At 42.5% G+C, this 12,500-nt stretch overlaps 1 protein-coding gene across 1 annotated transcript in view; it reads right to left on the reverse strand.

Moving 5' to 3' along the window:
- The window catches only part of eps8a (EGFR pathway substrate 8a, signaling adaptor), a 78,729-nt gene that overhangs the window by 41,165 nt on the left and 25,064 nt on the right, over window positions 1–12,500 (reverse strand). Inside the window, exon 2 of the mRNA XM_063217236.1 lies at window positions 5,634–5,723. Coding sequence (XP_063073306.1) covers window positions 5,634–5,701 — 68 coding nt within the window. The 5' untranslated portion in view covers window positions 5,702–5,723. The remainder of the gene's footprint in view (window positions 1–5,633; window positions 5,724–12,500) is intronic.

A 12,500-nucleotide genomic window follows, 5' to 3' on the forward strand; every position in this document is an offset into this window, starting at 1 on the left:
CACACACACACACACACACACACACACACACACACACACACACACACACACACACACAAGGTGGTATAATCAGAACCACTGGAGGGGGGGTATATGGAACCGAACCAAACCAAACCAAACCAAATGGGGGCTGGAGCCGCAACAATACCCCGCCCCACACACACACACGCACACAGGCTCACATACGCACATAGATATACGCACTAGGGTGCATCAAACGCCCCAACGTCTGAAAATCCTGCTCTGCTTTTGCAAATTGTTCCTTTGTATTAACATAATGCTGTGTAAAATCTTAGCAAATTTGGTTAATGTTAAAGGGTGGCACAACATGCTTGAAATTTTGAATGGCAGTAGATGGGCTATTTTGGCAAAATCCTTTTAAAGTGTATTTTTACACTATTTTGGTAAAAGCTAGTAAAGACTTAGAAGAATGCTCCAGTTCCCTTTCCACTTTCCCAGATTTGAAATTCTCCATGCCCGTTTTAGAGCCTTCCTTCAGCAAGGCTTTAGGCCCCATTTGCTAATCTTTTAGCCATGTTCGACCACCAATGTATCCATTATTTTGCCATTTTTTGGGGTTTTGATGTCATGGGGACGTGGAGAGGCAACTGGAGCATTCTTCCAAATGACTGTCCTTACTGTCTTTAATCAAAACAGTCTCAAAATACACTTTGCACAGATTTATCTAAAAATGCCCATTCACTACCAATCAAAATGTCAGGCATACTGTGCCACCCTTTAACATCAATCAAATTTTCTATAAATTTACAAGGGAGTTATGACAGTGCAAAGGAACAATACTACCAGAGCAGAGTGTAATATTGCAAAGTTTTCAGTTTTTCAGGGGCGTTTGATGCACCCTAATACGCGCACGCACGCACGCACGCACGCACGCACGCACGCACGCACGCACGCACGCACGCACGCACGCACGCGCGCGCGCGCGCGCACACACACACACACACACACACACACACACACACAACCTCATTTACATACAACTTCATTTACACACACATGCACGCATGCAAGAATTATTCACATTACTTTTTAATGAAGCCTCAACACATTCAGGCGATCAGAAAGCCATTTGATATAAAACAGAAGGACAATATACTGTATTTTTTTCCAATTGCTGCAGTAACCCAGACGGAAAACAACAATGACGCTGCCTGCATGCATGGCTACAAGCATCTGCATAATAAGCCTTTTCAACGTATCGTACCACACTGGGAAAAAAATGGATAAAACAGATTAGCGGAACAAAACTGTTGACTAAGAGGTTTTTAATCTGTCCCCTGAGAATGAGCCTTTGTTGCCCCAACAGAGGTGAGGCAGGGTACGCAGCACCACTGGAAAAAACAAACTCCACACACAGGCTTACTGTATGTCGAGTCGGTTGCCAAAGAAGCAAATTGGTTTCCGACCGATGGACCAGCCAGCTACACATTGGGGCCTTAAAACTTGAGACGACAAACACTAGAAACAAAGAGTTCCACACATGTATGTCACACGCCAGAAAGCAAATTGGTTTCCGACCGATGGACCAGCCAGCTACATAGCGGTTGAATAGAGTCACAGCACAGGACTTAAAACTTGAGACGACAAACACTAGAAACAAACAAAAAGATCCACACATGTATGCCACACGCCAGAAAGCCAATTGGTTTCCGACGGACCGGTGTACCTACAAACCAATATAGTGTCGTATGGAGTTGCAGCATACGATTAAAAACCTGAGACAACAAACAACTAGAACAGACAGGGTCCACAGACGACGTACACTACAGTATGTCACAAGTAAATTGGTTTTCGAACAACCGACCAAACACTGTCATATAGACTCGTAGCGCACACACACCTGATCAAATGCACTCTCTGACACCAAGTTTCAGATCTGCACCAAAATCAAATTAAAGTTTAGCTTGATGCTAATCAGATTATGCTGACAGGACACAGTCAATTACTATAGGAAGCCGAATCAATGTGCCCATCGGCGGGAGATACTGCCCTACTGTTAAAACCAAAAAAGGCAGAAAGGACACACAGTGTCAAAACTGGAGTCAATGGAAATTGGCTTCATGACAACCTCTTGTCTCATGGAATTAAATCTCTTCATCGTATTAGGAAATTATATAAAAGCATCAGCAGTATTATACCTATGTCATCTTCGCCTTTTCCTGGGGAAAATGTAAATCAGGGCATTTGAAGGGGAATCAAAAAAGCTAACGAGGCTGCTGTTGCTTAAATTAGTGGGCTATACCATTACATCAGAGACCCGGATTCGATTCCAACACAAGGTCATTTTCGGATCCTTTCCCATCTCTTTCCCCACTCGTTTCCTGTCTCTCTCCCACTGTCCTGTTTTCATAATAAAGGTGTAAAGCAGAAAATTATATTTAAAAAAAGCTCATAGGCCTGCTGTTGATTATGCATTCAATGCCTCCAAAAATCTTTCATTCTTGAGCCCAGAGGGATATTGAATCAAAATCTGACACCCTGTGTCAGCCATAGCAGTTTAGCTTCTGGCTTGAGGAGCACAGACACAGAGAGAGCCAATGCATTTCGAATCATCTCATCATCCTGTCCATAATAGACTATGTACAGAAAACCACCAAAACATTTTTAACTAGACATTACACACCCACTAAATGTAATGGACTCAATTTGAACACTCTTAGTAAAGATTACATTACATTACATGACATTACACTTTATGTCATATAGTCATTTACAGGGTATTGGTTACTGTCCCTGGAACAATGTGGGTGTGAGGTGCTTTGCTCAAGGGCACTTCAGCCATGGATGGAGGTGTAAGGAGAGGTACGGGTGGGATTCGAACCATCATCTTAACCCTCTGAGGTCTAAGGCCTTTCAGAGGCTTTTAGGCTGCTTGCACCACCCTGACATTTTCAAGTATTTTCATTTCATATATATATATATTTGGGACCTGGAAGGTCTGAGGTTTCTAATGGTGTGACTTATATGTTTCAATGACAAAAACTCACAGAGTTACATATTTGTTTTTGGAGACACCTTGCCCTCTGAAGGGCACTCGGACCTCAGAGGGTTAAGACCTCCTCCCTAACCATTAGGCCATGGCTGCCCCTTCAAAGATGTAAATAACACAATGATTCTCAACCCTATTTGAACAAACGCCGCCTATACCACATCCTAAGCCTCCCAACACCCCCGTGACCTCATCATAAGCCAGCCAACACCACCCTTAGTATTAAAAAAAGGAAATGGACTAATGCCCCCAATAACAACTACGTCCCGCCCCCTCTCATCTGTATCCATCTCAACGCCCCCATATGGCTCCCTAACGCCCCCTAGGGGGCTGTACCGCCCCTGTTGAGAAACACTAGAATAACACAACATTTGAAATGTGGCATAGCATTTCAGATACATCCTTCAACCTCAAGTAAGAACTGAGAAGTAGGTCCACACAATAAAACAGTGTAAATACAACAGTGTAAAAGCTTAAATGGACTTTCAAGGGGATGTAGTATTGAACATTTCCCACCATCAAGAACAAGCTTGAAAAAAAATACACAGTTCAGTTTAAATAGATTTTAAGCTGTCCAATAGTTCACTCCTCCTACACAAAACTATTTTCACAAACACCCTCCCACACATACGCACACATGCATACACACGCGCACGCACGTGCACACACACGTGCACACACACAGCTGCACACACACTTAAAATCGGCCATTGATTTGCCAGCTAGGCTGAACCTCCAGTACTGATTTCCAGGGAGCTCAAATGATCCGAGTTGTTGACAAGTGTGTAAGTGAGTCAGACACACTTCACTGGTGGTGGGACGGACACACACACACATGAACACACACACATGAACACATAAACATGAACACACACACATGAACACACAAACATGAACACACACACATGAACACACACACATGAACACACACACATGAACACACACCTACAGTACGTAGGTGGTGGGATGGGATAGCGATACAAACACACACTCGTGCACACACACACCATTTGTAGAGGAATGATACATATTACTCGCACGCACGCGCACACGCACACGCACACCAGGGCTTAACACTAACACCCGCAGGTAGCCAAATGCGGGTGAAAGTCGGCGTTGGCTAGTAGATACCGAAGGTTCACTAGCCATTCTGGCGGGTCCGTTACTATTCTGAATGATGAGGCACCGCATTTTGTAGTTTTTTTTCTTCGGTCCGTCGTTGCTACAAAAGCAATACAATGCGATTTCGCGAGCCTACAATACCCATGAAGCACCTGTGTCACCTGTCACCTGTCACTCTGATAGAGCTAGTCTTGCGAAGAGGAGTGACAGCGAGCTACCGGGACATCAGCGTGCGTTTGGAAATGTCACTGGAAACCTTCACGTGAAAATAAAGTAGCGAAGTTCATCTCAACTGACCTGTTTTGCGATCTGTCATTAGTACAATACTTAGTAGTAGTGGACATTAAAATGACCAAAGCGAGAGGAAAACACGTCAGTCTGTCTTACTCTTGTGAAAGTCTCAAGACTGATTAGCGCAGTGATAAGACAAGGACACATGCGGCATTAATAATGTTTGGTTTAAATTATTTTCTGATTTGCCTGTAGGCCTATGTCTTCATACCTTAATATTCCTCCATGTTTCTTGTGCTGTTGTTCCCGACTGTCAAGCCGTTCTTAAAAAACGCGCAGTAGTAGCCTTCCAGACTGCACAAAAGCATCCCATTGCATGTCCCTTCGCAGGTGCCCGTCTCGCCTTGCGCCCGTTTGTATTTTAAACAACTCACTATTAAACGGAATGAAAGGAAGTCGTAGCCCCTTCTGTAGTTACCGCATCTGTGTGTGCTTTCTAGTGGATACTTTTATAAGCAAATATTCCAGAAGAGGTGTTATTCCACATCCATGACCGAGGACAGGCGAACTTGGCAATGACTTTACGCTATCTACTTTGCGCATCAATTTGGACGGCGACCTCCACAGATAGGCCTATATGATATGAAGAAGTCCCTCCAGATTAAAGACGAAAATATTTTGCTCTCGTGTAGCTTACATTTGTGCCCTTCCACAACACTGTGCTTGGTGTTTCTGCATGGTAAATATACTATAGGCTATGCCATTCCTCAGATCAGTAAATCTGTTCTTTGCATAGCATGCATGCATGGACCAGTTAATAGGCCTAACAATTCTAATTATTAGGCCCTATAGCATATTATATTATACTGTATTATATTATATTATATTATTAGGGCCTACAGCCTATTATATAATTCATTAAAGCTGCTATGATGGTTAAGAAAAGTATGGCTAGTGAAAAGGCCCAATGGCTAGTGAGTCAGGAAAACCACTAGCCAAAATGGCTGGTAAGCGAAAAAGTTAGTGTCAAGCACTGACACACACACACACACACACACACACACACACACACACACACACACACACACACACACACACACACACACACACACACACACACACACACACACACACGCACACACACACACCACTTGTAGAGGAATGGTACATATTACTCACTTAATGAGAGAAAAGTAGGAGGGGAAGGGGCATGCATGCATGCACGAACGCACGCACGCACAATAGTGTATATATTAGGCAATATACTCACTTGATGTGTGATGAGTAGGAGGGGAAGGATCCAGAGGGTTGGGAGGGGTCCGAGTAGCCGTTCATCATGAAGCTCACAGCAAACAGTCACCTGCAGACAGAAGATGTAGAAAAGACATCAGGATTATGACCAATACAGCATTAAAGAGTCAGCTGCAGACAGAAGATGTAGAAAAGACATCAGGATTATGACCAATACAGCATTTAACAGTCAGCTGCAGACAGAAGATATAGAAAAGACATCAGGATTATGACCAATACAGCATTTAACAGTCAGCTGCAGACAGAAGATGTAGAAAAGACATCAAGATTATGACCAATACAGCATTTAACAATCAGATGCAGACAGAAGATGTAGAAAAGACATCAGATTTATGACCAATACAGCAGTCAAACAGTCGCCTGTGAAGACCACCCGTATATCAGTCTCACAGGTTATATATCAGGATATTCTTCCAATTGACTTTCCTTACTAGTTAAAATGAATCAATCAAATTTGCTGAAAAAATTAACTTAATGTTTGCAATACTGCAAAGGAAGAGCGCAATCCAGTAAAGTTGGAGGCTTTTCATGCACTCTCATATGCAAAAATACACCTACAGTATGTTCACCAGAAGAGCTTTAAAAGTCAATTCTAGTCAAATAGTAGATCATCAACATCATGTTTAAACCGCTGACTGTCCCACGTCATCGCCTATTTCAGATATAGAGTGCAAATTGCTTAGACTAACCCTAATTCCCCACACACAGGGACACATTCCCCCGCAACATCTGTTGCCTGTACTACTCAAACGCTGCAAGATGTATGATACACTTGAGGAGAAACTGCTGTGACTAGAAATGTTGCCTACATTTTCCACTGAATAGTTTCAACACTGATGACAGCAGTAAAAACTACATCAGAACGGCCCTTAGCTGTCCTCTTTCATAATAAAGGCAAAAAGCCCCCTAAAATATTTTTTAAAATAAAAAAATAAAATAAACTACATTAGAACAGTTCATCCCACCAACCCAGGCAAAAGACACAGCCCACCGACCCACACCCATCTAAAATGTCATACTCAATAGGTCATTACAAGGTCAAATGTTATACCAAAGACGTTTGACTCAGAACTACAAAAATGTCCACTGTTGAAGAGCAGGGGTAACCTAGGAGCAGTGTTTCCCACAGAAATTTTGGAAACTATGGGGGCAGCCGGGATTTTTTTTGTCCGGGGGGTGGGGGGGGGGGGGGGGTATTTTTCAGGGCCTTTTTTTGGGGGGGGGTTATTCACGCAGTGTAAATGCAAAATGGCATAACAATGAGTACAGTATGACATTGGCGCATGGAGAAACTATAGGCCTACGCCTACATTTCAGCCATTTATATTTTGAGAAATAAGGCTACATAATACACATGCAGGGGTCTATGTAATGAAAAAAATAATAAAACAAAATAGGAGCAGAGATAAGAATTTAAGATTGCTGTGAAATTGTTAACGCATAAACAAAAAGGGTCTAAGAGGGTAGGCTATGCCTTTTCCCCACACACACATTCTACATGAGGGGTGCTGTTCACAGGGCCAGTTTTTCAAAATTCCTCCCATTAAAAGGGCTGAACAACATATTACACATTTATGTCTATATTCACATTCATTACACATTCATTTCTATATGCAGCCCGATGTCTCCTCTGCCTTGTCAATGAAGGTCTGTCACCTAACTCATTACAACTGTAAAACAAAGCCTGGGGAGTGTTAGTAAACTCATCCCAACTGTCCCTTCTCGGAAGGTTTTTTTTTATTGCTCCCAAACCCAAGTTAACTACAACAACTTGACAAGGCTTTTGATCGCTCTCTCTTTCAAGCACTTGTGGTTTTCTCTATAGGATGTATTTACTCCAGGAGGAAAATGCGAAGGAAATCGTAATTGAAATCGCTTTTAACAAACACGGAAATCGTTAAAAAAAAAAAAAAATATATATATATATATATTTTTTACATTTTCGGAAACTATGGCGGCCAAATTTAAACTATGGCGGGCCGCCATAGATTCCTCAATGTATGGGAAACACTGCAGGAGCAAACCAATATTGAAGAACTGGCTCATAGGGGTGACCGGGAGCTAGAGTATGGTGCTTCATGATCAAGACCTGGTACGACCCAAAGAGACAGAAATAGCAGGTGTGAAAGGGACCTACATATTAATCTAATTAAAGTAAAAGGCTCAGCCGTCCGTAAATTATGGGGTAATTTGTACTCTGCCTATCTTTGGAATCTAGCTTCAGCTTTTGAAAAGAGCAAGCCATGTTGGCATTCAGAATACATCTTTGTGTCATAAAGGGGACAGAAATGTGTCTTTGAGATGTACATAATTTTAGACTCTTTACTGACAGACCATTTAACCATTTAAATACAGAGAGTAGGTTGTTAAGGTAGTTGAGGATAAGGATGGAGTGAAGGGGGACAGGACGAAGACAGTAAGTTACAATGTAGAGACAACAGAGAAAAAACACAGGAAAGCACCTTTTCCTTTGTATTTCAAATTCAGCACCTTAGGTAAAGGTATAAACATTTCTACCTGCAGGCAAAGTATTGATTTTATGTAAATCAAACCCCAAAATGTATTTTTTTTCATGTTTTTTTAGACTAACCTCACTCGCTTTTTTTCATGTTTTTTTTACTCTGACTGAGGAAAGGCTTTAAATTACAGTATGTGCTGTAGTTACCCTACTTGTAGTAGCACAGAAGTACGAGTTGTAGTAGTAGTAGCAGTAGTAGAAGTAGCAGTAGTAGATATTTAAGGACGTATGAACTCCAGTTTTATAAATTGTATGGTATTTAATTCTTACATTCCATAATTCCTATTCTTCTATCTCTACTGTACCATCTCAGCTACTCTGATCTCTGGCTTTTGGTGCTGCAGTTTATCTACATGCCTTGTTTCCGCCACGAGCACCAGGTGCTGGGCATAAATAAATATCCATCGCCTCCTGCAGGTACAGTGGCAGCAGAGAGAGCAACAAAGGAGTCAATTAGGAACACTATCGCACCTGTGCCACAGTGTGTGTGTGTGTGTGTGTGTGTGTGTGTGTGTGTGTGTGTGTGTGTGTGTGTGTGTGTGTGTGTGTGTGTGTGTGTGTGTGTGTGTGTGTGTGTGTGTGTGTGTGTGTGTGTGTGCGCGTGTGGTGTGGTGTGTGTATGTGTGTGCGTGTGTGTGTGTGTGTATCTGAGATTGTGTGTGTGTGCATGCATGTGTGTGCGTGGCAATAACAAACTCTATCGCACCTGTGGCACGCTCAGTGTTGGAGCGTGTGTGAGTTCATTTGCGTGTCTGTAGAGCATAAATTAAGTGATGTGTGAGTTGAGAGGGTACATCTAATCAAGGCATACTGTAATCTGGCTCGTGCCATGAGCCAAATGCACACATACACACACATACACGCACACACACACACACACACACACAGACACAGACACAGACACACACAGACACAGACACAGACACAGACACATACACACACATACACGCACACACACACACACTTGCACACACACTTGCACACACACGCACGCAATCACACCTGGCACCAGTCAACCCACACGTGGCTAAGTACACACAGCACTGGAACCAGCAAAGCATGCCGTTCTTCATTTCAGCTCCAGGGACATAGCAAAGACGTTTAGTGTACAGGAGGCTTACCAGTAACACCTACCTCTTAATTGGCTACAGTGTTGGTCTCATTAGCCAAGTGCTGTGGGGCAGCTGTAACCTAACTGGGGGAACACAGTGGCACTTTCTCAATGCCCAGTGTTCTAGCCTTGCTAGGACGCGATTGGATACTCCGCGGAGTTAACCAAAGAGTATCCAATCGCTGGACGTTTCACGTCCTAGCAAGGCTAGAACACTGGCCATTGACAAGGAGCCACTGTCCGTTGCAGAAGTGACAAAGCATTTTCGGCGCCAAAGGAGTCTAGAGAAGTTGAACATCAGTCAACAAAATGTAATGAGCTATGACGCAATTATTACGCTTTTTAACACTTTTACACTTAACGCTTTTAACGCTTAATTTAACATGTAATGAGCGATGACGCAATTCTTCAGGTTTTTAACACTTTTACCGTCTATTCTTTGTTCATGCAGTAAGGGTCCCTGCACTACGGGTCGGAAAAAGTGTAGTTCTAGAGCACAGCTCTGCCAACATTCCATTCCGTTTTCAGAACAGCACTGCACATGGACGCTGATGTCCAACGGACATGAGCTGTTCATTATGATTGAGCTCAATAAATCCAGTGCCGTCTTGCTACAGTACTTGGCTTGCTGCATAAAGTACTGCACGCCACCAGTGTGCAGGTGCAAAGCAATTGCTCGGCAATGTTATCTGAATCGATGCACACAGGCCTTAATACTGAGCTATTTCTTTTATAAAACATTTGTTTTTGGGCTCTTTAGCCCCCACTGACATTTGACGGTCAAAGATGACGTGGAAATGAGTGGGACAGAGAGAGAGAGAGAGAGAGAGAGAGAGAGAGAGAGAGAGAGAGAGAGAGGCATATGTATCCATAGCCAATCGTGTCAGTTGTCTTCAAACGGCAAGCTTCCATTTGTCGAGTAATACATATCATCTTTCCACCCCTCCCCGCTATCGGATTGGCTCCCTACCTCAGGGTAGCACTTTGGGACGAGCTTCCATGCTGTCTTCCATGCAGATCGGGACAAAAAATGCAAAGCAGCGTGGGATTTCCCAGGCTACCAAACGTGAGTTTACTGGCACGTTTCAGGCATGTACCAGCCGCTTACCCACTCCCTCAATCCCCTTCCCTTAAGACCCTTCACTCAAAAGAAACCCCCTAATGACGCACATTGATCAACAATATTTCAATTGCATTACATTCACATTTAGCTAAGACTCTTAAGAAGAGCTTATAGAAAACTACTGAAAAAGTCCCCCTGTAGCAATGAACATCATGTGTTAAGACACCTTGTGAAGTACACTGGGAAATCAGACATGGATTGCAGATGCAATGGAGTAGGCCTACTGCTTATGGGGTCAATCCATACAAAACAAGAAATAAATGAACATTTTACATTTTTTTTACATTACATTACACTTAGCGGACGCTTTAATTTATAAATAATAATAATAATAAATAAATAAATCCAAAGCAACTTAGTCATTATTTTTCAGGGTATTGGTTACAGTCCCTGCATGGAGTAATGTGGGGTTAGGTGCCTTGCTCAAGAGCACTTCAGCCATGGATGGAGATGTAGGGAGAGGTCAGGGGGGATTCGAACCAGCAACCCCTAGATTGAAAGACCAACTCTCTAACCACTAGGCCACGACTGCCCCACACTAGGCCACGGCTGCCCCACATGCCATACTGTAGTAGAGATTCAATGTTTTATAAAGAAAATGAGACATGAGACACTTTCATTGCATATGGCACATTAATCATTGTGTAAGTTTTATTCTTTTATCGTTCACATTCATAATCATCAATGTTCACGGATGGCCCTAGTGTGAACTGTAAGCTGTGGAGTTGCTTGGGCACAATCCCTGGTGCTGAACAAAAAAGTAACGTTTTGTGGAAAAAAGAAATCTGGAATCTGAGGAAGGCCGAGAGGTCGAAACGTCGTACCATGCCAGTGATTTAATAAAAAGAAAAAAAAATAGTAAGCACTGTGCAAGAGTGCCATCACTGGGATGCAGCAAAACTTAGCAGCAGCCCAAATGCCAGAATATTGGAATTCTGTAGTTCTGGGTTCCATTCATGCACATATATGCTTGGCAGCCACCCTGGATTATCAACACCAGGGTTTTAAGTCCATTTTTCGTCTTTTCCCCCAAGATTACAAATCATGATGTGACTAATTGCCAAAGAGGATTGTTATGCAATGTTCTTTAACAGAGATTTAAAAGCACTGTACATTGCATTGTAAGAGAGAGAGAGAGAGAGAGAGAGAGCGAGAGAGAGAGAGAGATTGAGTACAGGAGAGAGGGAGAGAGCACGAGAGAGAGAGAGCGTGAGAGGGAGAGAGAGAGAAAGAGAGAGAACCTAACCTAACCTAAACCAAACACCTCTCTGCAATGTTACACAGTCAGAGGACCCATGAACTAATCACGTGTGTGTGTGTGTGTGTGTGTGTGTGTGTGTGTGTGTGTGTGTGTGTGTGTGTGTGTGTGTGTGTGTGTGTGTGTGTGTGTGTGTGTGTGTGTGTGTGTGTGTGTGTGTGTGTGTGTGTGTGTGTGTGTGTGTGTGTGTGACCAGGCAGTAGCTAATAAAAAAGAGATTTTGGAATTAAATACTTCCCACGCAAAGGGATCTCAGCAGTGCTTCATCAGGCATGTAGGCACATGCATGTGGGTGGGAGACGTGACGCCTTGTTTTTTCGTAACATTGGTTAAAAACCTACAAAACTGTTATTTTTCCTTTAAAAAACAAATGACAATGAAAGAAGATTGTGGTACATTATGCTTCATATTAGTCTTAGATGAGAAGAAACATTTTTGGCAAGATTTATGTAAAGGTTTATATGTCAAATATCCTGCGGTGTGACTGTAACATTAATGAAACCTGGAATATAATATATATATAAATTAACCAACAACATTTTGAATAATGTATGAAGCATTTGGCATGATTGCATAAATATTAGCTTTATATTAAGGTTTGTGAATGTGAAAAAAAAACTCAAGACAGTAATATAAACTACAAGTTCAATTTCGTAACACAAATTGCGTCCTGTGGGGTGACATGTATGTCAATGCTTGTGAATGGGCAGCTGCAAGGCCAACTACAAGGGTCTTAAAGACTGTCTCCTAACCAGTCAGTACCTCAGTTATTGGAGAGTGCTGTGGAAGTTCAAGGTGACTCTTAACCTCTTAATA

This window comes from Engraulis encrasicolus, chromosome 15, assembly GCF_034702125.1.
Source record: "Engraulis encrasicolus isolate BLACKSEA-1 chromosome 15, IST_EnEncr_1.0, whole genome shotgun sequence".
NCBI classification, from domain to species: Eukaryota; Metazoa; Chordata; class Actinopteri; order Clupeiformes; family Engraulidae; genus Engraulis; species Engraulis encrasicolus.